At 35.0% G+C, this 27,360-nt stretch overlaps 7 protein-coding genes across 11 annotated transcripts; 3 read left to right on the top strand and 4 right to left on the bottom strand.

The window, feature by feature from the left end:
• Positions 1-1,814: 1,814 nt before the first annotated feature.
• Positions 1,815-4,091, top strand: LOC108725273 (serine hydrolase-like protein). Of its 2 annotated transcripts, none has more exons than XM_018452193.1 (2): positions 1,815-1,900; positions 3,065-4,091. In XM_018452193.1, the coding sequence occupies exon 2, from the start codon at positions 3,125-3,127 to the stop codon at positions 4,028-4,030; it is 906 nt and encodes a 301-aa protein (XP_018307695.1). In that variant the 5' UTR covers positions 1,815-1,900; positions 3,065-3,124; the 3' UTR covers positions 4,031-4,091. The 2 variants fall into 2 exon arrangements, with proteins under 2 accessions (XP_018307695.1, XP_018307694.1); XM_018452192.1 differs by lacking the exon at positions 1,815-1,900 and adding an exon at positions 2,620-2,692.
• A 477-nt stretch (positions 4,092-4,568) lies between these two features.
• LOC108725244 (putative protein arginine N-methyltransferase 9) lies at positions 4,569-7,693 on the bottom strand. 2 transcript variants are annotated; one of them, XM_018452134.1, is made up of 8 exons: positions 7,667-7,693; positions 7,327-7,544; positions 7,108-7,234; positions 6,586-6,987; positions 5,468-6,463; positions 5,233-5,380; positions 4,987-5,088; positions 4,569-4,915 (listed from the first exon to the last, which is right to left on the bottom strand). In XM_018452134.1, the coding sequence occupies exons 2-8, from the start codon at positions 7,484-7,486 to the stop codon at positions 4,571-4,573; spliced, it is 2,280 nt and encodes a 759-aa protein (XP_018307636.1). In that variant the 5' UTR covers positions 7,487-7,544; positions 7,667-7,693; the 3' UTR covers positions 4,569-4,570. The 2 variants fall into 2 exon arrangements, with proteins under 2 accessions (XP_018307636.1, XP_018307637.1); XM_018452135.1 differs by lacking the exons at positions 7,327-7,544; positions 7,667-7,693 and having other exon boundaries at positions 6,586-7,010; positions 7,108-7,184.
• Positions 7,694-10,000: 2,307 nt separating this feature from the next.
• LOC108725271 (tubulin alpha-1 chain) lies at positions 10,001-13,369 on the top strand. Its single transcript, XM_018452188.1, has 3 exons — positions 10,001-10,155; positions 11,801-12,023; positions 12,099-13,369. The coding sequence occupies exons 1-3, from the start codon at positions 10,153-10,155 to the stop codon at positions 13,226-13,228; spliced, it is 1,356 nt and encodes a 451-aa protein (XP_018307690.1). The 5' UTR covers positions 10,001-10,152; the 3' UTR covers positions 13,229-13,369.
• A 622-nt stretch (positions 13,370-13,991) lies between these two features.
• Positions 13,992-16,493, bottom strand: LOC108725243 (E3 ubiquitin-protein ligase RNF14). Its single transcript, XM_018452133.1, has 5 exons — positions 16,135-16,493; positions 15,208-16,062; positions 14,858-15,086; positions 14,398-14,570; positions 13,992-14,316 (listed from the first exon to the last, which is right to left on the bottom strand). Exons 2-5 carry the CDS (start codon positions 16,057-16,059, stop codon positions 14,050-14,052), a joined length of 1,521 nt encoding a protein of 506 aa, XP_018307635.1. The 5' UTR covers positions 16,060-16,062; positions 16,135-16,493; the 3' UTR covers positions 13,992-14,049.
• Positions 16,494-17,215: 722 nt separating this feature from the next.
• On the top strand, positions 17,216-22,997 carry Alg7 (Alg7 dolichyl-phosphate N-acetylglucosaminephosphotransferase). The gene is made up of 7 exons (XM_018452187.1): positions 17,216-17,609; positions 17,867-17,981; positions 18,464-18,909; positions 22,289-22,477; positions 22,556-22,626; positions 22,700-22,863; positions 22,921-22,997. The coding sequence occupies exons 1-7, from the start codon at positions 17,440-17,442 to the stop codon at positions 22,984-22,986; spliced, it is 1,221 nt and encodes a 406-aa protein (XP_018307689.1). The 5' UTR covers positions 17,216-17,439; the 3' UTR covers positions 22,987-22,997.
• Positions 19,017-21,934, bottom strand: Mgat3 (beta-1,4-mannosyl-glycoprotein 4-beta-N-acetylglucosaminyltransferase). 2 transcript variants are annotated; one of them, XM_018452184.1, is made up of 3 exons: positions 21,237-21,934; positions 20,384-20,654; positions 19,017-20,303 (listed from the first exon to the last, which is right to left on the bottom strand). In XM_018452184.1, the coding sequence occupies exons 2-3, from the start codon at positions 20,540-20,542 to the stop codon at positions 19,173-19,175; spliced, it is 1,290 nt and encodes a 429-aa protein (XP_018307686.1). In that variant the 5' UTR covers positions 20,543-20,654; positions 21,237-21,934; the 3' UTR covers positions 19,017-19,172. The 2 variants fall into 2 exon arrangements, with proteins under 2 accessions (XP_018307686.1, XP_018307687.1); XM_018452185.1 differs by having other exon boundaries at positions 21,285-21,934.
• Positions 22,383-27,243, bottom strand: Tom70 (translocase of outer membrane 70). Of its 2 annotated transcripts, XM_018452183.1 has the most exons (9): positions 26,559-27,243; positions 25,929-26,102; positions 25,609-25,816; positions 25,362-25,497; positions 24,930-25,284; positions 24,493-24,726; positions 24,147-24,367; positions 23,866-23,996; positions 22,383-22,458 (listed from the first exon to the last, which is right to left on the bottom strand). In XM_018452183.1, the coding sequence occupies exons 1-9, from the start codon at positions 26,811-26,813 to the stop codon at positions 22,442-22,444; spliced, it is 1,731 nt and encodes a 576-aa protein (XP_018307685.1). In that variant the 5' UTR covers positions 26,814-27,243; the 3' UTR covers positions 22,383-22,441. The 2 variants fall into 2 exon arrangements, with proteins under 2 accessions (XP_018307685.1, XP_018307684.1); XM_018452182.1 differs by lacking the exon at positions 22,383-22,458 and having other exon boundaries at positions 23,715-23,996.
• Positions 27,244-27,360: the final 117 nt, after the last annotated feature.

Below are 27,360 nucleotides of genomic sequence, written 5' to 3'. Positions count from 1 at the left end.
CGCATTCTCTATTCCGCAGTCTTTTTCTGCACCGTGTAATTTCATCCTTAAACTCTGACATCTATTGATTCATACATTTTATTGTGCTGTTAATTGTGTGCAATTAAGTAAAATATGTGTTTTATAATTCGAAATATTTGCATTTCACTTTTAGGTTGAGTCCCCATGGAGAAAGAAATAGCGGAATGAAATCAGAACGGAATATTGATAGAAATGAGAGTTAAGGTGCAGCTACAATAGAAGGAATAAGGAATTAGGAATAAGGAATAACGATTCCAACCTATCAGAAACCATGTATGCCGATATATCCGATATCTGATAGGTTGAAATCTTTATTTCTTATTCCTAATTCCTTATTCCTTCTATTGTGGCTTCACACATATCCTCATCCTATCTCTTTTGTGTTAAATTCCGTTCTGATTCCGTTCCACTGTTTCTTTCTCCATGGGGACGCAGCCTTAAGCCGAAATCAGACTATGCATTGAAGATTGAGATTGAAGATTGAAAGATTGAAATTTGACTAATCAAAACAATAGAAGCTAAAATCCCTTTGTCCTCATTGATCAAATTTCAATCTTCACTCTTCAATCTCAATCTTCAATGCATAGTCTGATTCCAGCCTTGAGCGCATTCACACCTTGATAGAAAAGCAGAAAGCGGAAAAGTAGCAGCCAATCAGAACTCGCGCTGGTATTCGACAATTTCGGCTTTTTGTAGTACTTACTACCAGCGCGAGTTGTGATTAGCCACTACTTTTCTACTTTCTGTTTTTCCGTCAAGGTGTGAACGCGCCTTTACACTCATTGTCAGATCAAGGGTGCATGAGCGCGAAAACACGGAAACGCGGAAACGCGCAACCAATCAGTAATCGATAAAACGCGAAACCATAACAGCGGATCGCTTCTGATTGGTTACGATTTTCCGCATTTTCGCGCCATCAGTGTATGGTCAGAGCCAAAAAGGTTGCAACACTTTTTTTTCGATGGGTTTCGGAATGTAGTTTGCTCACCGAGCGATTGGGTACATTCAGTACCACGACCGCTCACTGAGCGCTCAGTGAGCAGTCGTGGTACTGAATGCATTCCTTGTATCTGTTTGATCTATATTTTTAGTTCTAACGGAAATATGTTGCTCAGTGAGCAGTCGTGGTACTGAATGCATTCCTTGTATCTGTTTGATCTATATTTTTAGTTCTAACGGAAATATGTCAATAAAATGCAAGCGCTCATTGAGCGGTTGTAGTACTAAACGCAGCCATTGCTTCTTATTCATGAATCGACAAATAAGAACCAATCGCTCGGTGAGTAGGCTGCATTCCGAAACCCATCGAAAAAAAGTGTTGTAATCTTTTGGCCCTGACCGTACAATGATTGTAATATGCACAGGTTCAACTGAATTCATATTAGATATAATAAAATTATATAAAAATCTGCATTAGAAATTAAATATAATAAATTGAAAAAAAAAAGAAATTTAAAGAAAATTTTATATTATTTAACAGATAATAATTAATTTTATATTTTTAAAAAATTTATATATTGGAAATTTATAGATAAATATTCTATTTTAAAAGTATAATAAAATACATAAATTGAATATTCAGGCAAAATTAGAATTATTATAATATGTAGATAAAATTATCATTTATATTCTGTTGCAACCTTAATGAGAAAAATACATTATAATGTCATCGTGTGTTTTATATTGATCGATTTATCGAGTCTGTTTCAAGGTTGTTATCTAATGTTATATAATTAATTATTCGCCTGAAAAAACGAGAAACATCAACATTGGTATATAATATCAACATACTATTAATAGATTGTCATCACATGATTATGTAAGTTCCTTCTTATATCATGGCTGGCAATGACCGGATCGGTGATAATCTTGCATAAAGGTACGTCCAGACTAAAGATTTTTTTTCAGAGACCTTTCAATCAGAGACTGGCCATAAGAATTTCGTCAAATTTCTCTAAGCGAGAAAGGAGTATAGGCTATCTCACTCTTGCGGTGTGCATGCATGGTGTATACACACCGTTATTGGTGGAAGAGTGAGATAGCCTATACTCCTTTCTCGCTTGGAGAAATTTGACGAAATCCTTATTGCCAGTCTCTGATTAAAGGCCTAAAGGATCTGTAGTCCAGACTATCAAGCTGTAAGAGCCAGGCCTACAGCCACATTATCAAAATAAATATAGGTTTACATCAGAGCTTTGAATGGGAACATAGGTTTGACTCATGGCTCGGCTCGCCGCTCGATAGTCTGGACGCACCTTTAGACTACTAACAAATATATAGAATTAATTTAAAATAAATTTTTATATGTTTTTCATCAAAGTCAAATCATGTGACACTTGTAATGTTTCTCTTTCTTCGTAAATAGATAACTTTTACAAGATAAAAAATAGATAAATTGGATAAATTGGAAATAAGGACAAATTGACCGTGAAGAAATAATAAATCAGAGACAAATATAACTCTTAAGTAAATGTCAAATAAGGAATTTTGAATGAAAATCATATTTATATATATATATAAGAACATTTACATCGAATTTATTCCCTTCCTGCACATTCAACTAGTGACTCGAGTGACTATAAGTACATCGTTAGCAGCGTTTACTTACCTTAGTGACATAATTGTGACATCATTTCATAAATTAATCCAAATTACTCTGTGTGTGCAAGAGGTAAGCTCTATTTTAACTTTTCTATCATTTTTCTATGTATCTTCCATTTAGACCAGTGATACTCACCGCGAATTTTTTGCAGCCTGCCAACTCGTGGTCAAAAATATAACATTATATTTTCTACTTTATATAAATAATAATGAAATAAACATTGTGTAACCTGAAAGATTTTATCTATTTCTAAAAATAATGACAATCCATAAAAAAGGTTGCACATCACTGATTCATAAAATTAAGAAATATAGTTTTGTTAAATATGAAGTTACAAAGAATTTGCAATAAAATTTATGTTTGCGATGTTAATTACAATAGTAGAGCTCGAATCTTTACAAACTACTCTGCAAGTACAAACTTTTAAATGTATTGTTTCAGTAAACAAGATTTCTATACGTTATTCAACAAGACGTACATTGTAAGAGTAAAGCAACAGAAATGACAGAAGTAGACCAACAGTTTACAGAGATAAAACTCTCTGTACCTTGGGGTCATATTGCTGCCAGAACTTATGGTTCTCCCACAAGAAAGCCAGTTTTAGTAGTACACGGTCGTCTAGATAACGCAGGATCGTTTACTAGATTGATAAAATATTTACCAAAAGAATTATTTTATTATGTATGCATAGATTTACCTGGCCATGGATGGTCATCACATTTTCCATCTTGGATGATATTAGATATTATTGATTATGCACATGCATTATATTTTATCTTAGAAGCGCTTCAATGGAAAACATTTATTTATATAGGACACAGTTTGGGAGCACAAATAGGTATAATATTCAGTACTTTTCACCCAAACAGAATCGAGAAGTTAATTTCTTTTGATGGGCTTCTTATGAATCCTACAAATAACGAATTTGTAACTTATGTTAAGAATGCATCTGCATTCTCAGTAAAAGCTTATCATAAAGAAAAATCGTTGTCTTTTACTAAAGAAGAAATATTACATGCTCTTAAGACTATGAGGATTGGAAGTTTGAATTCTGAAGCTGCTGATGCATTGTTTGAGCGAGCAGTTACAGTATTAGAAGTAAATGGAAAGTATATCTATAACAGAGATATACGATTAAAAAATTACCCTTTTTCATTTCTACAGATAAATGAATGTCAGAAGTTTAACGGGATGCTTTCAGTTCCAATATACCTCTTCATTTCAACTGACGGTATTATTTTTCCACATAAAAAAATTTTTATGTCACTATTGGAAACAATAAAGGCTAAAACCATGTTAGAAGTAATTCATATAGATGGAAATCATGACGTTCATAATAATAATCCTGAAAAAGTTGCGCCATTTATATGTAAAATATTAAATAATGACTATTCTAGCAAACTATAGACAAGTGTGTGCATGCATGCATGCACACATATACACAATGCATGCACACACATGTATTCTTCAGTAGAAAAAGAAATTGTTAATGCCTTCATAAAGCTTTAATTATAATATTAAATATATTACAGTATTATAAATATATACACAATATTATAAATATTGTTTTATAATTTATAATATATATCTTTATATATAAATATATAAATAAATATCTAATATATAAATATATAAATAAATATCTATATTTCTTAAATATAATTTACATTTCACAATGTATATTAATATGTACTTATTTCACAACTTAATAAAAGTAGTTTATAAATAAGTTTATACCTACGCACATGCAATTTTTATGTACTTAAATGTTTATTTTTTACATTTATAACGTATATATAAGGATACAAGGTATATCAGGTTGTAAAGTTGTCATGTAAAAAATAGTTATAGGACGTATTATACAGTAAGAAAACTATTTTACTGTAAAAATTGTATTTTCCATAAGAAATTGTACAAAATTGTAAAATAGTTTATTCTTGTAAATTTTTATAAATTTACTATTGTGATTTTCACCAAACCTTTCATTTGATGGACTTTAATTTTTACTTCCTTATCTCTCAAAATAATGTCTCTTAATTCATTCTCGAAAATGATTGCAGTATGATTCATGAAAGAATCCTTCTTTGTATCATGTACATGATGTGGACTGAGTTGAATCTTGTACCAACATATTAAGGCATTTGGTAAAATTTTCCCTTCTTTATTATTTATTTCTCCAAAATTCACGATTGTTTCAGTAGTCTCTGTTTCATTTATTTCTATCAGTGTTCGTACCTCAGACATAATTTCACATGAATATAAACTTGAATTCAAATCAAATATTTGGTTGATCTGTAACAAATTAAACATGGAAATAAAAATCAACATTTCAATCTAGTATTGAATTATACACATGGACATACCTTATATTTATTAATGTATTCAGCAATTATGTAATTTGTACTTTTATTTACTTTATTGGTTATATTTTCCCGCATATGTAGACCATCTTCACTGTCTGAACTCTGAAAAGAAAAATATATTCGTTTATTTTACTGTCATTTTAGACAAATAAGTTCTGCAAAATTTTATTTTTAATCATTCTTTTTCATAAAATTGTCTTTTACTTAAATATAAATTACATGATTAAATACTATGTATCATTATACCGTATCAGTAGAAGTGTGAAATGAAGACGATCTTTGAAGATTTGCATCTTTTACATAAACCATATTTGGTAAATCCTTTGAGTATACTAACTGTCCCATAAGAAAAATCTTCTCTGGCAATAATACGCCATTTGTTTTAAGCAAATTCCTAAGGTAATACAATAATAACAAATTTTAATATTTTATAATTATATAAAGCATGCAATGTGTAATTATATGCAATATAATACAGTACCTGGCAATTTCATAACAACTACCTTGGTCATCTTTTAATTCACCTTTAATATCAAAATTGTAAACAAATATGGAATCTAGAGAATATGGAATTTCCTCATAACTTGATATCATATGTATTTTCTCTTGCACCTCGCTATCACGGGCTACTTGTTCAATTAGAATACGTAGCGTTGGATTGTCAGTTTTGTAATATAAAATTTCACTATCTTTACATTCCTTTAAAAGATTCAATCCGTAGATTGGAAAAGGCGAAGTATCCAAAATATATTTCATTTTTCTATTCTTTTGAGATCTACCAATTTTTGTGAGCAATTTGACATAATTGAAGTCGTTTAGAAAGGCAATGACTTCTTTTGGCAAATGATACAAAGTTGTACAATTTTCACTATAACGTTCATTACTCGTGCTATAAGAACATTTCAGTTTGCTCTTCAAAGTTTCTGCTTTTATCGTCAATACATCACCTTCGTGACATACAGTTGGCACCGTTGGGAAAACAGCAAATTGCCAACAAGATTTCCCATCCGAAGAATCCAGTGTGACCTCCTCGTCAAGATGTAACTTGAACCAAGTAATTAAACCATCTATGATACCATCGTATCTACATTTTGTTTGTAACATCTGCTTTATTCCATCTTTGCAGAATTCATATAATTCCAATAGATTATTAAAATTCACATTAAAAAGCAACTGCGGCTCTGTAATGTAATTCATTTGAACTTTCTCTAGGTTTTCTGTATCATAATATTCATCGTCTGACAATATAGACACATTATCAAAGTTTAAAGGACAGTGCTCTTTTATCTTGTCAAAAACCACTGACGATCTGTATCTTATGTATTCACATTCAATAACTGCTGTGTAAACCGTCGCGCCCATAGGTATTACCATACCATTTAAATCTAAAATATTCATGTGTACGTTAATCATAGATGGTATTACAAGCTCTCCAAATAAGCCAGCATCAAATGTTTCAGTCACTATTAATTTTACTCTAGAATTACAGGTAATGGTTTTAATATTAATCAATGCATAATATTGTAATAAATTAGTACAAATAATTTTAAAAGGTACATATATATATACTGTATTATACACATGCATATATACACAAACCTTTCTGAAATATCCATAGGTACTTTAAGATCGAACGACAGTTTCGATATTAATTTTATGTCACCTGCATTGTTAGATTCAAATACTTCTTTCGCAATCAGTGTCATTGCTTCAGAGCATTCACATGCATAAACCTTTTTGGCTCCAGCATCCTTTGCGTATAGACTCAAAAGACCTGTACCCGTCCCTACATCCAATACCGTATCATACCCCTGATTGACTCTCTTACGTATGGCTCGCTCAAAAGCATTGTTTCTCTGCTTGTCATTAAGCATTGTGAAATGCCACCTATCCACTGCCATACTATATGCATTTTGCAAATTTCTCTCTGCCGGTAGGAAGTTAACATCAACTTTCAAAGCTCTTTTTAAATATTCTATTGCCCTTATGGGATGGTTATTCCTTTAACAAGTATATGCAGCATTCTATGAGTCTTTTTTTAGATCAGGAATAATAATGATAAGAATTTATTGTAAAGATAATTGAAAAATTAGTATATGCATAATATAATGTAGAGATTACCTCAACAAATGTGCTGCAAAATTATTTAGCATACGAGGATTATTTGGATAAATATTCAAGGAAAATTTGTAGGAGCTTACAATATCTGAAAATTTGTTGTCATTTGCTAACTGCATTCCCCATTCACCTAAAAAATAAATATTATTATATATTATTATATAAAAATATATATGTTTCTCCTATATATAAGTATAAATATAGATTATACACATATCTTACACAGCACATCTGTAAATGTTTCTTCAATTTCTGATCTCCTTGCAGACAGTTTTGCAAAGATAATGTAATATGCAAAAGCTTCCCCAACATTTCCAATCCTGTCATATTCTCTGGCTTTTTGCAGTGACTCCTCCAATATACTATTTACTTCTGCTTGCATTTTTGCATAGATCAAGTTTATTTTTATCTCATTCGTCTTGGTTTTATGATAACGTTGACTTTGAAAAATTAAAAATTAATATTATCACGAGACAATCATGTAAATAATTTTAATTATCAATATTGTATGTACACACATGCACGAGCAAACACGCATACGTCAATATGAAATTAACCTAACCTAACATCTATTGCTTCAATCCGTACCAATCCGTACCGACTGAAAAATAGTCAACTTTCTAAAAATACATCGCAATAAGAAAAAGAGAGGGCGCTACCGAATTTTTGTTTTGAATGATAAAAAAAAAGAATGTGTTCCTAAAAACGTCCAATATGGTGTTGCGGAATCGTTGCTGAATTTTGTCCAATTTTGGAATATATTCGTCATAAAAAAATCGAAAATAGTAAATTGAAAATTCAAATTTAATCAATGGAAACAAGCAGCTAAGATTAGTTTTTCCTATTAAAAAATTTAATTAAAATTTAATTTTTAATTCGCAAACTTCAATTTCCAATAATTTGATACGAGTTTAATGCTCGCTGTTTGTATCTGATAATGTATCATTGTTGCGTTCTCAATCTCATTAAGAAAGGTATCATAACGGCTTCCGTTTGAATGCCGTATATACAGTGAGAACAAAAAGCATTCGTACAAGGAAATTTGTTATAAAAAAAATCTTATTTGTAGAAAATAAACATTAATTAACAATACAATTTATACAATGAATACATTCTATTCTAACATAAACAAACGAGCATGTATTCCTGATTTTAAAAGCCAAATTTCTCGACAAATACTTTTTGAGCATCCAAACATACAATTTTTAATTTTCGTTTATTTTTTAGATGATATATTTTCTATAATTAATACACATCTTTTTGATATATATAATTTTAAGAAACATACAATTTATTTTATTCTTTATGAATAAATTGTTAATTACCCAACAAGAAATAATCGTCAATTAAACGTCGAATTGACATCAAATTGGTGTTGAAATCATCACCTATATCGATTTGATATTAATTCGATGACTCATTTCTCGCTGTGGATAATATTTACTTTTTAAAAATAAAGTTATTTAAAAAAATATTTTCTCTGTACGAATATTTTTTGCACTCACTGTACATACATTTAATACACTCAACGGGAAACACATCTGCCACATCATATTATTGAACCATATATATAGCAAATATAGCCAATACAGAAACGTCGAAACATTAATTTGTCGCTTTCTTCTCATTAAGTACATAAAAAGAAGTAATATCGTATTACAAAAAGGACAATATATGTGGCAGTAGATTGTTTAATCCGTCCAAAAATTTATATACAAAATTCTGGCATAAAATAAATTTATTCTTTAAAATACATTTATTATTTTTTTACCTCCAATTTGTAATTTACTTTGCACATATATTACGATAATTATCTCTACCCCATACTTTTCTATAATTAAAAATATCCAATTAAAAAAAATTACTTTCCAATCAAAAGAAATTAATTAATTAAATTATAAGGACACTGCGTGTCGTGAAGCACGAATTTTAAAGGCGAGATTTATTACTAGAAAGAGAAATTATCTAAATTTTTTGTTTTTGAAACAAATAAACTGTTCATGACGTTCAAAAATATTCTAGAAAATTCATTATTAAAATTAATTATATTCAATTTGACATTGATAAAATTTTATCGTATTTTTTGTTTTATATAATTTACTAATTATTTCATCGTGGTTGAAAGCTATAAATATATAACAATGTCAGCGTCAACTGAAGATGTACTACGTTTTCAGCTACTTTTCTTCGTCGATTCTCGAGTTATCCTAGCATAAAAGCAATATAACTGTACTTATACAGCAGCACGGTCATTACCGGCATGGAGCTCATTCGACCAAAAACTCGAAGAGGAATCAGATCATGAAATGTGTATACATTCGTATAACGCACTATCTAGATATTGAGACAACGAATCATCTAACGCGAGGACAATTAGGAAATTGCGGAATTATGCGGCAAAGGATCGATCCGTCCGGCGAAACGGTTCGATCATCGTCCTTGCTTTCGTCAGACTCTCCGTGGGTGGGTCTCCGTTATGCCAAAAAAAGAAATGATCAGAGAGAAACGATTCGGCTGTGCTTTGGAAAAGATGCGGCCCATATATGGTGCAATTGAGGCAACGTCCGTTACGTGGTCCTGCCTAGTGACAGCGAAACGGAACTCCGCCGAAATTTTGCAGAGAATTCATCATTCTTAAAGATAGATTACGCGATTATGTTCTTTAAATTACGATCGTGGGATTCAGAAGGAGGCAAGAGTTGATTTTTTATTAGGAATAATAATTCGAATGAGCGTTAACGGACTATATTGTTCCGCGGAGGAGAAATGCGGTCGGGCGTGATGAGTGCTGCGGTCCAGCGGCTAGCCAATCGTCGCGCGGCACGGCGTCACCGTCGGCCAATCAGCGCGCGCTGGAACGGTCGATTCCAGCGGGTATAAATTGCGCGTAGTAGACGCCGCACGCCCAATAGTCGCTGGTCGCCGATCGTGCGTCGTATAGTTGTTAGCAAAAGCTCCATTACTTGCTTTCGCCAACTATCGATCGCCCCGTGGTGGCTATATCTCGTTCCATTTTCTAAGAGGACAACGAACAACTCGTAATACAAAATGGTAAGTCACTGAATCGTCGGATTTTCCTTCTGCGAGCACGATCGCAGCTTTGACGTGTCGGCGTCGCCCATTCTCGTTAAAGACGACGGCCATTTTGTAACGGTTAAACGCCGGCCGGTCGTGGCGTTTGCTAAATTTAGATTGCGTCGCCCCGCCTTTAAAAGTTGCAAGGATTCGTGTATCGCTTACCCGATTAATTCTTGCCATTATTATTCTCTGCTACTCAAAGAAAGTCGCTGTCTCCATTATAAATCCAAGTCTTCGAACATATTCTATGAGCAAAGCCATTGACCTCGATGTCTTTTCAGAAAATCAATATGACGCTTTCACTCAATTGTGGGAACTTCCATCATTGAAAGTTTCTAGCAAGAAAATCATTAGCTACGTTTAAGCCGGTCAAATCCGTTCGCCGAACGATTGAATCGGTGTTTCTTCCAAAATGTCCTCTTCGAGAAAAATTTTACTCTATAATATAGTATAAATACGTTATGTATACTATATATTTCAAGTAAAATTTTCCTTAGAGAGAACGTTTTGTAGTGTAGTCCAGATTTATATTATAAGAATTAATTATGTTCAATTGCTCGACGAGCAGGCTAGCTGCTTGGACTACATTTCGTTATGTTCACTGCAAGTACTAAAACTATAATACACGACATGTATATTATAGATTTTCGGTATACTCGCAGTAAATATATCGTACATATAATGGAAAGCGTCCTTTGAACACTCTTTGTTTGACATTGAATGGGAGATTACATTTCGTGATCGCTCTTTCAACGCTAATACTGTTTTTATCTACGAGTTTATTGATGCTACAAATCTTTCAAAGTATTTTTTGTGATCGGTCAATTAGTAAAATTTTTTTCTTTTGATTGGTCAATCAAGTACTTTACAATATTTATAGTGTCAAGTGGATCTCATTTTTTATCGTCCATTAGATGTATAACAATGAATGCAGTCAAATCATATCTTTGGCTGATATTCATAGTCAGGTCTTATAGTATATTCAAGACCGTCTTAAGTACAATCTTAAGATGTCACGAACCAATCAGAGGCCGGTATTCATAGTCGATTCTTATTTCAAGACCGTCTTAAGTAATGTCTTAATACGCTAATGTGGCTCTCTTATTGGTTCGTAACACCTCAAGGCTGAACTTGAGATGATCTTGAATATAAGAACTGACTATGAATACCGGCCAGAGGGCCGCATTAGCGTCTTAAGACATTACTTAAGACATTACTTAAGATGGTCTTGAAATAAGAATCAACTATGAATACCGACCTTTGAATGCATCCAGAGATAAAGGGCACTTTCCATTTAGATACAAATCTACACAAATATCATTGTCTTTGTTACAATGCGTTTAGGAAGGTGATATTTGTCATTCTATTTTTATCGTTCATTGTATTTGGAACAAATATAGTATAACATAAAACACTAATAGTGTTTTCCTGACGCCATGGAATGTTAAGAAAGATAGAACGATGTTTGTGTCGACTTATCATAAATTGGAAAACATCCAATGACTTGTATCAACATGTATTTCTTGCTGGAAAGAATATTAGTCATTTGTCGATGTTTAATAAAAACCTGAGCATGATACGATTAGATATGATATTAATGTCCATTTAATTCATTTAGCGTGAGTGCATCTCAATCCACGTTGGACAAGCCGGTGTACAGATTGGTAATGCTTGCTGGGAGCTGTACTGCCTGGAACATGGCATCCAGCCGGACGGTCAGATGCCGTCAGACAAGACTATCGGAGGTGGAGACGACAGTTTCAACACCTTCTTCAGCGAGACTGGTGCCGGCAAGCATGTACCCAGAGCTGTCTTTATCGATTTGGAACCTACTGTAGTCGGTATGTATATTTAATCCTTACTCTTTGATATTGATACTTAATAAGTTTTACTTACTTGAACGTTTGTATGTACAGATGAGGTTCGCACTGGAACTTACCGTCAGCTCTTCCATCCGGAACAATTGATCACTGGCAAGGAGGATGCTGCAAACAACTACGCTCGCGGTCATTACACGATTGGCAAGGAGATCGTTGATCTCGTGCTGGACCGCATTCGCAAGCTCGCAGACCAATGTACCGGTTTGCAAGGATTCCTCATCTTCCACTCATTCGGCGGTGGCACCGGTTCAGGCTTCACGTCCCTGTTGATGGAGCGTTTGTCTGTTGACTATGGCAAGAAGTCGAAACTCGAATTCGCCATTTATCCCGCACCACAAGTTTCCACCGCCGTGGTCGAACCGTACAACTCTATCCTGACGACGCACACTACCCTTGAGCATTCCGACTGCGCATTTATGGTTGACAATGAGGCAATCTACGACATTTGTCGTCGCAATTTGGATATCGAGAGACCAACCTACACGAATCTTAATCGCCTGATCGGCCAGATTGTATCGTCCATCACGGCCTCTCTGCGGTTCGATGGTGCCCTGAACGTCGATCTAACGGAATTCCAGACCAACTTGGTGCCCTATCCGAGAATCCACTTCCCGCTGGTAACGTACGCGCCCGTTATTTCGGCCGAGAAGGCTTATCATGAGCAACTCTCCGTTTCGGAGATCACAAACGCCTGCTTTGAACCAGCTAATCAGATGGTCAAATGCGATCCACGTCACGGCAAATACATGGCCTGCTGCATGTTGTATCGTGGCGACGTCGTACCCAAGGACGTCAACGCGGCAATCGCTACCATCAAGACGAAGCGCACCATTCAATTCGTCGACTGGTGTCCCACTGGTTTCAAAGTCGGCATCAACTATCAGCCACCGACCGTCGTGCCTGGTGGCGACCTCGCCAAAGTTCAGCGTGCCGTCTGCATGTTGTCGAACACCACTGCCATCGCGGAGGCCTGGGCTCGTCTAGATCACAAGTTCGACCTCATGTACGCCAAGCGTGCATTCGTGCACTGGTACGTCGGCGAGGGTATGGAGGAAGGAGAATTCTCCGAGGCACGCGAGGATCTCGCCGCGCTCGAGAAAGACTATGAGGAGGTTGGAATGGATTCCGCAGAAGGCGAGGGCGAAGAAGGCGCCGAGGAGTATTAAAATGCAATCATTGCTCGCTCTTCTATCTTCTGATTTTGAAATATCTTCTTATGTGTTTTGAAATAAAGTAACTGAATCCATTCGCAACACAAATTTGTGTCTAATTAATACACTGCCCTTGTCTTAAATCACAAAACTTTTTCATCTGTTGACCGTACTAAAAATGTCAAATTGTTACTTTTAGCACAGCGTCTAGATAAAATTTTTTTACACAATGATTACATATACCATTATTGTTACAAAACAAATTTTTATCTAGCTTAAGTTTTCTAAAATATGTTCAAAAGATTTAATGGTATGTATTAGTTACGTGTTTATTGTCTATTCAAAATATGTGCGTTCTTACTTTTCAAAAATAAAGCTTTTTATAAAGAAGATGGTAATAGTACTGAAAAAATCATAATACTCTATTGGAAAAATAATTTATATATTTTTTTACAATATTTTGTTATAATTTTATGATTAGACCCATTACGTCCATATACAAATATTCACATGATCCTTTAAATTTAATTAACATTTAACTACAATACATTCTGTAAAAAGAGAAATTCTGTCGAATTATATTTATCCACGATGAACTTTTTAAAAAAACTATATATATATATATGTGTGTGTAATAATATATAACTATATATATATATGTGTAAATATATATATATGTGTGTGTATATATGTATATATATGTATATATATTATGAGATATATATATGTATATACATGTATGATGTGTATATATATATATGTGTGTGTGTGTGTGTGTGTGTGTGTGTGTGTGTGTGTAAATTTGAAAATCAAATTTATAATTTAGCAATATTAATTCAATCATCATATTCCAAAACGAAATCTTCATCATAATTAAATTCTTCGTCCTCTGAATAATAATCCAGATATTCGGCGTGAAAATCAAAATCGTCATCGTCGTCCAGTTCGTCGGGTATCATACCGCGATATAACATATTGAAACATTTGGAGTCCGGATTTCGAAAATGTAAGTAAGGCGCCTCGGGATTCAGTCGCGTGCCGCACAGCCAACAGAAATACGTGCCACAGTGCGAGCAAGTCATTTTGTTACAACCATCCGATTTCTGAAACAATTCGCCGACATACGTGTTAATCACCGATAACAAGAATAATCTTGTATCTATGAAACAAATTTGATTTTGTACCTCGATTGCAGTTTTACAATGAGGGCAATTGTGACTATTATCATTAATCCAATTTTCAGACATTGTATTCTCTAACATCGTTTGAAGCTGTCTCTTGCCATAATGCTTTTCCATTTCGGCCTTCTTCTCATTACTGGCTGATTGATATTCTTTCAATAATCGTTGTTTCTCAGCTATTAACAAAATCAACACAATGTATATTACATGAAATATAAATTCTAATGAAATTTTATGTTTGGAACTAAACGATATAAAAGTTTGTTATATATTATAGTGGTGAAAACGATAGTGGTGTATCACTTTTGTAAACTTATTAGTTTGAAGTCATTGATGTAATCTACTGAAGCAAATATGTTAAAAAAAACTTATTTGTCGAAAGCATAATTAAATGACTTATATCACTATAGCTCTCACCCCTCCATATGTAAAATGCAAACATCCACAGGATTTAGGCGCATACCTGAACTAATTTTGCAGGGTTCTATTCCATGATAAACCATTTTACAACGAATACAGAATGCATATTGACAAACGGGACATCTCGCCATGTTATCATCAGGATCGCGAGTGACTGGATACTGACAGTGTCGTCTTGGACAATAAACTATATCCATCATAGTATCTAACGTAGTACTTAACAATAAGGAATCGTACTTTGAGAATAACTCCGAATTTACCAAATCTTTTACCTGCGATAAAATCAATTATCACAAGTACACAATAAAATCAGTAGAATACTCAATATAAATGCAATATGAATATATAATATAAATACAATATAATTAACATAAAATGACACGAGATAGTTACCTGGCCGGGCGTAGCCTCAAACTTGCACTTCTCTTCAGGACAACAAATATTCTGTACATTTCCATCTTTGATCTTTACTTCAAAATAACCCCTAATACAATCTTTACAGAAAGTATGAGCACAAGGCAAAAACTGTGTGCAATGCTCCCCTGATTTGTCGGTGAAGCAGATATTACACGTGTAAAAATTCTTTTTGAATTCAATTTGCTTTCGTTTCTCATTATAATCGATCAACGTCTGGATAGGGTTCCTACCGATCGGACAGTCTAAAATAGCTCTTTTGTCGATGACACTGGTTTTTTTAGACACGCCACTATCTCTGTTGATTTCACTATTAGATTGCTTGTTAGGCTCACTTACTTCCTTGTTTGTCTGCGAGCCTTGTAATTTTTCCACTGTTCTCTTGTAAGACGTGTACATGCAATCCATATCTATACGGTCCTTTATCTTTAAATAGCTAAGCGTTTTATCCTGAAGGAACTCCACCCACGTGAACAAGATCTCCTGCTTGTTGTTCTCCCATAATGTGTCTAGCTTTCTGCATAACTTAGACAATACTACTGGATACAACCAAGAGGAGCATAACATAAACGTAGGTGCCGATATGGATGGATAATCCTCCGGCAGTGTGACGTGCAATGTCAAGGGTGGTAGATATGATATCTGTACTTCCTGTGCCAAGTCCGCCTCGTGTCTCAGATCCTTGTATAACAAATGACATTTTGCTGGCAGATTTACAAATATTTTAAAGGTGCATTCGAATCGGCCGTTCTCCTCGTGATACGAGAATTCTTCTTCAGTGTAAATGCTTTCCAACGCGGTGACCTCGTCCTTTTGTTTCTCGTAGTCCATCGACTGAAAAACAAAACCGATTATTGGACTCTGAATCATGCGTACATTTTCTGATAATGAAAATTTCTTACTCACCAAATCTGAAAGTTCTGAGCGCGTTAAACGGGCTACGCTAGGCCTCACGATTAATCGTGACGCACTTTTGTGATTTGGCTATCAAAAACGGAGCATGTTGTGGACGACCGTTTGAGAGGAGGAGGTTATGCGCTCGAGTCGAGTTTCGGAGCAATTTCAACGTTTGCTTCGAATGGCTGCGAATTCGTTACGCAGCCTGCCCGAGGATCTTGAAATGCCAAGTGAGACACAAGCAGAAATCTCATATACTGCCTCGTGAATAACGCAACGATGCGCAACAAGATTTATACACCACGATGAAAACTTGATGACATCGCGCGTAGCGCAGCACAGCGCTCAACTACTTGACATAACTAATGTTTTTTTTTAACATTTAGGATGAAAGGTCAAAGAAATGTAAGAGTATATTATTCAGGAATATCGAATAATACATCGTAATTATTATTTTTTAAATATAAATATAATTTTAAAGTAATTTTAATATAAAATATTATATTAATAATATGAAATAATATGAAATAAAATATCATATAATGTCACTTAAACGCGATATTATAATATATTAAATATATATTCTTTTTTATGAAAAAAATTCTAATAAACGAAACAAGATTCTGCTGAAGGATATTAACAAGACAATTAAACGTGATAAAATAATAATTAAAAAAAGAAACGATATACAAATTCAGAGAGAAAGAAGTACAGATCTTTATTTATTTATATTAAATTTCATTTCGATAATATTTATTTTCGTTATTTTCCCTCGGATATTTTTCTTCAATATTTTCATTATTTTTCTCTGGCGACTTATCGATTTTAGAGGCAGTCTCGTATGATGTCTGTGGTGGCCAAAATGAACGTGTTCTTACCTCGATCCAAATATTGCATCATCTTTAATTTTTCGAAATTTCTGCCAAGTTTAATATTTTATTTAAATTATTCCATTTACTTTTTTTATGCGGTTACACTGAAAGTTTGGATTTTGGAGGAAAAAGGTTGTTATATATCGAAGGCCAATTAAAGAAGATCATCGAGACATATCGAGATCATCGATATCATGATCGATACGCATATATATGGCGGCGCCCAGGAGATAAATATCATACTGTTCAATCAGTACAGTGTTGATGTATTATGTTACAATGGCACTGTTGGCATATCGTTGACGCGTCGAAGTCGACACGAAGGCGACGCCGGTTTTTCCGTTTATCACAGCCGCTTATCGCCCTCGTGAGTTGTTAACTCGCAAGTGCTCCGCAAGAACCGAGACCGGTGTTCGAACGTTCGTTATTCAACGTTTCAACGATGAGTACCGAGGACGAAATATTGAAGTCGTCAATCCCGATATACGTCAACGCGATGATGTCCGTGTGCGCGTTCGGCTTGACCGTACACCTGATTCCGAAGATAAAACCCATGTTTGTCCAAGCTAACCTCTACGGTGTCGACATGAGCAAGAGGTGTAGTGGGAAAATGTGAGTGAGGATACCCGAACCTAACGCCGTTTAAGCTTCACCGAGCTGATCGACTCCACGATATAAATTTGTTAATTTTAATATCGAAGCACATAATCATAACTTTAATTCTTTTCAGTTTTTATCTCGTGGAATTGATCAGTTTGCTTTTCCAGAAGCTCGTTTGAATATGAAACATTTCATTGTTTTCATATGTTTTTCTATCGATCGTTCTGTACATAACAATGCTTGACACACAACTGACTGTATTTTTACAGACCGGAAGCGATAGGTGTTGTCACTGGATGTGTATTTCTTATAACAATGTTCCTATTTATTCCTATACCATTTACTGATTGTCTGTTTAGGAATATAAACTTTCCACACAATGAGGTATAGTACAGATGTCAGTCAGAAAGTGTAGCTAATTTCCTTTTTTTTTTATTCTGATTATAGAAAATTAAACTAATGCCCGTATTCATAGTCAGGCCTTATATTTAAGGCTTCCTTAAATTTATCTTTAGATACTTTACGAATTATTTCATTGGCTATTGAGCATCTAAAGATAAATGTAAGGAAGCCTTAAGTACAAGGTCTAACTATGAATACGGGCATATGGCTACTTTTCTTTTAGGAAACAGTTGTTGACATAAATATTGTTTTATCTTTGTTATTCATTGAATACCAAGGAGAATAGAACGATGTTATATCGTCTCCCAAAAGGAAAGTAGCCTCCTAAGATTAATCGATAACTTTGGAAATGACTTACATTTAATCTAAAAATATAAGATATAAAATATGATATTCTATGTTATTTTAATTTTAAAACACATGTAGATTTATAACCAATGTAAAGAGCAAGCTTTCTATTACAGTTTGTTGATTTTTTGGCTGCATTATTATCCATATGTTGCATGCTACTCTTGGGCTTTGCCGATGATGTTTTGGATCTTCGTTGGCGACATAAATTACTTCTGCCAACTATAGCATCTTTGCCATTACTGATGGTTTATTATGTCAACTTTAACTCCACAATAATCATTGTACCAAAGCCGTTGAGATCGTGGTTTGGTTTCTCGTTGGATTTATGGATTTTTTACTATGTATATATGGGAATGTTAGCAGTGTTTTGTACAAACGCTATAAATATATTAGCCGGGATAAACGGTTTGGAGGTTGGACAAAGTTTAATCATCGCCATGAGTATTCTCATCTTCAACATAATCGAGTTATTTGGCAGTCAATGGAAAGCGCACCAGTTTTCAATATATTTTATGCTGCCTTATATAGCAACTTCCCTCGCATTATTCAAATTTAATTGGTAAGTTGGACTAAAAAGTATTTTTATTCTGAAATATTACTAATAATAATAATAATATTGTGATAATATATAACGTGAAAAAAGGAATCTCTTTGGATAAGGGGAGCTTCAAATTGCTAGGCGTATAAGTTGTATGTATAAACCATTTAACATTTATATTTTGTCAACGTAATATTTTAGTGTATAAATTTAGTATAATATTACATTAGTATACACTGAGTATTGAATATGAGTTAATATCACAGTCGGGTGCGACCAGTACGTCAGTAGTAATCTAGTTTAGCGTAAAAATTCTCTACCAACCAGTCGTACTTCCACGTGTTATTGAGAATCGTTTCTGGCGCGAAGTAGGAATCCCTAGACTTAGAGACTCTCAGAAGATTGGTTTTACCGTCCAACCACAGTCCGCTACCTATTAGGTCCTCTACAAACGGCACATCGATAGTCTTCTCGATATAAATCTCCTTAGACTGAACTTTATTGCGAAGACCGATAATAATATTTGCGGGTGCCTGGCATAGATTACAATACCACCCACCGTAATGATTCAAATCTCCTATGACTAATCCCAAAATATCTCTCTCGCTGGTGTCTCCGTCCAACTGTTGTCGCAATACAAGCGAGTTGGATTGATAGGCATTGCGCATCAAACCGACGGTGTATGCGCCGAGTGTGATCGTTGTCTTGAGCGGATGCTGCCAAAAGAAGCCGTATATTGACCATCTTAATCTAAATCCGATGGGTTGAGGCCAATCGTCGTAAACTTTGAGGAACATTAATGCTCTGGAGTTCAGTATCTGCTCTGGCTCCATTGTCACGTAGATATCGTCGTCCTTTAGATTCTGCACCACAGTCTTGATTTTATCCCAAACGTATCTCGATACTATCCGGGATGGTTTATGGGACTTGGTCGCCACGTTGATGTACAGAATCTTCTTCTGCTCTCGCTGTAGCAGTCCTTTGGACAGTTTGTGCCGGAAATTATCTTCCGCGTTATTGAAATCACAAATTACAAAAAGGTCCACCACGTTGTAGAGTTCCTCCACTATCACCTCAGCGATCGCCGAGTTGTAGTCGCTTATAAAAAAGGTGTGAATAATGTGCCTGGCAGTTTTGCGACGTTTCAGGCTAACGTTCTGCTTCGACGCCATGATTGCCCTCCACACGACTTCTGGTTGACCGCAATCCAAGCCATGCCATCCTTGATTGCAGATACATCTTTCCAGATGCTCATTGCTTTTCATTTTACGCTGATCCACTCCATATTTCCAGCATACAGTATGATTGTATATTTCAAACAGTCTAAATGTCTTGACATCTTTCAACGCTACCTCCCCATTGATTGTCTGATAGATTGGTGATTTTTTACGATTGCCCTGATTTACGTGCAGATCCTTCAATTAAAAAAAAATTAGTTCTAGAGTATTTCGAATAAATACATCGATTTACATGGTCAATCACAAATTCGCAGCACCTGCGATGCTTCAAACTTGACGAAACTGACGGATGCACGAGTCGTAGATGCAGCTAGCTCGGGCGGCGGAGTTGTGGCGACATAGATCATAACAATCAGAACTTGCAAGATCAATAGAGTATACAGCAACGCCAGTTTCCCATCTAGACGGACCTGCATGGCACCGATCCCTACACTCAGATAGTTCAATTTCTCATCTTACGTTCCTGAAGAGAAATCTTGTTAGCTGTCTGAGACATCTTCGTTGAAATTACAGTCTTATGAGTATCATCTGAAAACGTAATCAGTAACTTAAATTTATATTTTTATTAATTTTCGATTTTTTTTTTTTCGTTAAAGAGATCCACAACATTCTACAGCGTGTATTTCTATTTAAAACCCACTCTAGACGATCTATAACTCGTTTTAAAATTCAGGATGGAATTCTATTTATAATTGTATGTGCCGTGCAGAGAACAATTGAAGAATCGGAATGCATACGCGTATACGAAATGCATATTACATACGTATGTACTATATATTACAATACATACGTATGTACACATATCAAAGAAGAAATTTATCCTGAAATTCGCGGATTATAGATCATCACGTTGAACGCGAGAAATTCGTTGACCTCATTTCTCGATACGACGTTTCTTAAATTTCCCGTATATATATCTCCCTGATTTATCATTCATACAATATTTTTTTCAGTCATGCGAGCTAAGCGGCATCGTCGCCGATCCGCTGCATTGCAGGGAACGTACACCGTCGGCCAATTGGATTCCGCGCGAGTTAAACGTCCCGGCAGCCTCCGCCCCGCACGCGTGTCATTGCCCACAACTATATTACATAATAAAGCGTCGCTCACAATGCGATTCGACGACGACGACGACGACGCCTTCGATGATGATCTCACCAGATGACGGTATGGTGACGTCACTGCGGCGCAACGTGCCATTTAATTCGCTGTGCCTGTTGATCGCCGGATATGCCGATTCTGACGATTTCGTCGGCAATTGCACGATGATCGGCGATTATAAGATCGGTGACCGGCGACGCGCCACACCGTGCATACTTCTAGTCTCGTCGATAGTCGCTGCCTGACTCAGGCTGACTGGCTGCAACGGGGGGGAGGGGGATGGGGGAGAAGGGTGCCCCCCGAGATCCAGGTGCACCTTTTGTCTCCTCCCTAACTGGGTAACGGCGCGTACCGCGACGACGTGAAAAACCACGCCCGAGCGCCGCAGCAGCCGACGATTCCGCCCGTCGTACTCGTCGACGAACACACTCTCGCCGATCGTGACTATTCGCAGAGCGCACGCGTCTTACGGCGGCGTCGAACTGTATCCATGTGCCACCCCTTGCAATGCATGAGTAATCCGTCCTGCGGACGAGGCGGACCCGCCCATAAGTCAGAAGCTGGATCATTAATTCTAGAATTAGCCAGCCAAGCTCGAGGAAAAGGAGCGGCTCTCTCTTTGCAGTCAGAAACGATTCCCAAGCTCCACGTGTTTATAGTCATCATGGTAGCCCCCTCGTAGTTACAGAGCAATGGCGCTCGATTTGGTAATTTCCTGTTGGAGCAATGCCTTGCATATGTTTCACATATGCCTGTGATTTCCTATATTTATACGGAAAAGAATATATCTGCATAATAAATAAGATAAAATGTGCAAAAGAAATATAAGGCATGATTCGTGGGGGGAAGCAGCTTAAATGATCTACTCTGTAATGTGTTCGCGTAAATGTGTGTGTGTGTGTGTGTGTGCGTGCGCGCGCGCGCGCGCGTGTGTAAAAATCTATAAATTAATATATTTAACAATAAAAAAAATATGTATATATTTAATTTGTAATATGTATGAATTTATATAATTTATGAACGTTACGTTGAAGTAAAGGAATAATGATGCTTTGTTCAAGGTATCCATCGCAGGTTTTCGTAGGCGACACGTTTTGTTATCTATCGGGAATGACTTTCGCCGTCGTCGGTATCATAGGTCGCTTCAGCAAGACGACTTTATTGTTTTTCATTCCGCAAATAATCAATTTTCTGTATAGCATACCGCAGCTATTTCATCTTGTATCGTGTCCTAGGCATAGATTACCAAAGTGAGTTCCAGAGATAAAAAATAATTATGTTAAAAAATTCTATCGAGATCTGCTCATAGCATATGATTTTATTCGCAGATACAATGAAAAGATGGACAAATTGGAGCCTAGTAGAACTGTGTTCTATAAATCAGACCTAAGCACACTTGGTATGATAGTATAGCTTATCTTAATAAAGAAAAAATTATATGTATTGTTTAGAATTACATTTTATCTTACTAGGAAGGCTATCAATGTGGATATTTCGAAAATTGAAATTAATAAAGTGGGAAGAAGACTCGGAAGGCTTTGTGACTTGTAATAATCTAACTTTGATTAATTTTGTATTGATCAAGACTGGGCCATTGAGAGAACCAAAACTTACGTCAATTTTACTAATAATTCAGGTAATTTAAAAAAAATAAATTTAATAATTTAAAATATATAACATTAATATTTTTCAGATTATCAGTAGTATGTTGGCATTTGTTATAAGATATCCTTTGGCTTCCATATTTTATGATGTTTAAGTAAATACAAGAATGTTGAAATACATTAATTGTATGAAAATCTTGAATTTATTTACTAGCGTGTGATCATAATTCCTCTATTTTTTTTCATAAAATACCAAAATTGCGTTATAAATTTTAAGTCATCATTTTTTTATGATTTTAAATGTCATAAGTATAAATATTTATTTTATTAATATATTATTTTTTGTATACAAGATCAAGTAAGGAATAATCATAGAATAGCTTTTGTAAAAGTTTCTATTATATAAACTTTATACACAACTTGATTAAAAGCAATTGCATAAAAAGATAATTTCTATCAAATTCCAATAATAGGGTATTTATAGAGTATTCTAAGCAAAAATAATATTGATAAATATTTCATTCGTTAAAAATTACAAGATCTGTAAACATCATAAAATTACTTAAATGATTACACAACAAATTTTAATATTTGCACAAGCACATGATCTTACAAAGTAAAACTTGAGCAATTCTAAATAGTTACAAACTTCACTTGCTAACAAATACTTTAAAGCTTTGATAATCTACATATCTGGTAGATAATCTACAATAACTGGTGCATTATGTCACTAATTCTTTTTTATAATCATAAATCAAATGCTAATAGATCCAATATATCAAAATTAATTTTTAAAGTGTTGTTATAAATTGAAAATTATATTAAAACTGTTTTAATGTAAAATAATGCAATGTAATAAAAAAAATTGCGTATTGCAGTTTTTAGGATACCCTGTACGTATATCGTGTTTAAGATTGATGTGCTAACATAAAATTTTATTCTTTAATAACAATAGTTTTTTTATTTTAATTTTTTCATAATTTAAAACATGGAATTCGGAACAAATCGAGACGACGAACGAATGACGTCCATACCTAATCTATTCTTTATATTAAGTTGTGCTTTTGCAGCATCTCTCAAGCTGTATATGTGTGTCAATTCCATGAATGTACGACATAATACTAAAGCCTTGTCAAATAATCTTATTGCTTCCTCTATGTTTCCTCTGAAAGAAAACATGAATTTAGAATATTTTCATTCGAATGTCTTCAGTTTCTTTAAATAATACATAGTGCAGGTTACATGTGTGATTGTAGCTGGTTCATTTTGAAAATTTCAACATTCAACATGTAATAATTATTAAACTATTACATACCTTTGTACTTCGATACTTCCTAATGATTCATATGCGAGCTCACATTTCTCATCCAATTCCAATGCTTTGTGTATGTATTCCACAGTTTTATCAACATTACCGTTCCATTGTAATTGCAGTAAGCCTCTGTGCACATAAACAGTTGCATTGTCCGGGTCTTTCTCTAATGCTTTAGCATAATAAGTATCAGCCTTTTCAAACTGTTGAGTTTCGGACATCATCTACAATAATTGAAAATTTTGCCAATGAACCAAAATGTGTACAACACAATGATAACAATTTATCACTTACTTTTTTTAAATTTCAATTGTTTTTCTTAAGAAATATTATAAATAGTTGTACATACCTGAGCATACGATATATAACAATATATACATTCAGGAGGATTTGGATACTTTTCCAAAGCTCTCTCAAAGTCTTTCACAGCCACTTCGGCTAATCCTATATCTCTATTGAACACTGCAAAACGATAATCCGTGTAACATTTTTGCGCGTATGCTATGCCGAAATTTGGATTGTATTCAACAGCCTTTTCAAAATCGCGTTTAGCTTCATCTATTCTGCCCATGAGCAAATTTACCTGAAATGACAAAAAGTAGTATTATTACGTTATTTTATAATCCTGATTTTACATTAGTCGCAAGTCGATCGCAAACTTGTTAATTTTAAAATTAACATTTCAGACTGGTTGTCGCAACAAACTTGCAATCAACTTGCGACTAATATAGACCCAGGGTAATGCATATGACAAAAAAATGTGCTCAATTTTAACATGTGTAATACCTGTCCTCTATGATGATAGATATCGCTGTAACTTGGATTCATACTAATGGCTAATTCAAAGTCCTTGAAAGTCATATCTGGATTATCAAGTTGCATGTATAAGGCCGCTCTTTTTATTAGGGCATTTATCCTCACATCATCGGTTGCATCTTTGCTGTTCAATATACTTTCAAAATCTTTGATTGTAGCATCGTGCTCGCCCAAAAGTAAGTAAAATGTAGCTCGTAATAATAACACCTCTAATCTAGACGAAGGTAACGTATCAAATTCGGGATCTTTAATGATTTCCGTGCACAGTGGTATTACATCGTCGTACTCCATATTTTTTACCGCTTGCAATGGTTTCTTGAAAAATCTGATAACAAATATTACATTTTTTTAAAAGTTAACACCACAACAAGTTATCAGAAATAGTCTTCTACCCATACTTACTCTGGAATATTTTCTGGATGTTGAAGTCTAGAAAATACTGGATCCTTGGGAAAAGATATAATGTATGTTTTGATAAAATGCTTACTTGGCATTACAAATTTTTTGTTCGCCAAATTTTCCTGGGCATGTTGTCTCCCTGAAAATAATTTTAATTTTCAGTGACCGAATTTCTGTATCTATTTTTGAATTCTACAAAAGTATGAGCAGCATTTTATTTAATATATAACTTTTTTAATATATAACTCACCAAGCTTTTCCAAGACCTTATCTGCCGTTGAAAGGGAAGTTTGATTAGAAAATCCTTCATAAATACATGCGGTAGTCACATCCTCCAAGGCGGCTTCCAAGTCCCCTGTTTGCTCTAAAGCACGTGCCCGACGTAACAAAGCTTTGGCATATTTTGGATTTAGTTCTAACGCTTTTGTACAGTCTGCCTTCACAGCACTATATTTTTTCTGTAAATTATAATTACAATTGTGTAAACAACGAAATTTACATAAATTTCAACAATGAATTGAAGTAAAATTTTCACATCATGTTTATTATTACTATCATCAATTTTATTACCAATTGCTCATACGCAGCTGCTCTATTTTGATAAAAAGTTGCGAGGTCCTCTATATTCTCTGTTGGACAAATGTCGATTGCTTTATTATACCGAGCAATAGCTTCATCATATTTTCCCGTTTTGAACTCTACATTTCCTGCATTCTTATACTTCTGCGCTTTTTGTAAAGGAGTCTAGAACAAAAGAATTTGCTTGGGTCACAAAAGTATTTTCTTCTCATTTTATGTTAATTTAAAAATATGTATAATGCCACTATAGATACTATAATTTTATTGAAGCTGAGAAATGAATAAATATATACTAAGAAAGTCTTGATTGATCAAGAAAGTCCATTTATCAAACTACACATTACAATCTCATTGTTACTTCAATAAAGCTTGCAGACAATACTGTTTACTAAAAATTATCACTCATGATACGTCATTTTGACGTATTAATGGTATAATTATAGCTGTCAATGATACAGGGATAGTACATAAAAAAAAAAATTTATCATTCTGTTTCTTAAAAACTAAGAGGCACCAATAATGATGTTGATAAAAGCGTAAGATATCCTCTTTTTTTTAATTTCGGATAAATGGATTTTCGCAATCTTTCGAACGCTTCCAAATAAAGCATGCGGTTTCAACCTCCGACTCGACCGCAGAAGAAGGCACTTTGGGTGGACAATCGCCGTCGATGGAAATCTGCTTGTCGGCGGGCGCGCCGTTCTCCTTGGCCGCGCCGCTCCTGAACTTGTCGCGTTCCGGTTTGTCAACGTTGTTACTATTCCTGTTCCTGTAGTACATGTAGCCGAGGCCGAGGGCAACCGGTGCTCCGACCACCAAGGCGAGCTGCCATTTCGGTAGCGGGCTGCTGCCTACCACGCCGTTCGAGGCGGTCATTCCTTCGATCGGGAATCGTTAGCCGCACGAACGGTCACGACGTGACACCCGGTACTACCGGGATCGCGATGAGGAGACTAGATCGTGAATCTCTCACCAACGTGAGAGACCGCGAACTGCGAGAACACGAGGGAACACGTGATCCAAGCGACGATCATGCGGATACCACTCTTCACTAACCCTCGAACTCGATCACGTTTACGCTGCGGACGTTGAAACGATCCTCTCGACCGTCCTCGTCCTCCTTAGTCCGTTCGATCCTCAACGCTCCTCAATCGGCTTCGCTCGATCTTTCCTGGTGTTTCTCGGCACCGAGTGCACCGACGATTATCGCGATACACGGCGGTCGCGTGAACTTGAAAGATTCCTTGCAATAGCGCCCCCTTAGTGGAAGAAGCAACTTTAAAGAATAGCGACTTCGACTTCGATTTTGATTAGTTCTTACTTTATATTAATTTATCGAGCAAATATTATTTTGTTACATTTTGAAAGACAGGTCTTTTTACATCTCATGAATAGCATAATTAATTTTACTCAACATGAAAAG

This window comes from Mycetomoellerius zeteki, unplaced genomic scaffold (genome assembly GCF_001594055.1).
Source record: "Mycetomoellerius zeteki isolate Tzet28-1 unplaced genomic scaffold, Tzet1.0 scaffold332, whole genome shotgun sequence".
Taxonomy (NCBI): domain Eukaryota; kingdom Metazoa; phylum Arthropoda; class Insecta; order Hymenoptera; family Formicidae; genus Mycetomoellerius; species Mycetomoellerius zeteki.
This window is presented reverse-complemented; position numbering and strand designations above follow the sequence as displayed.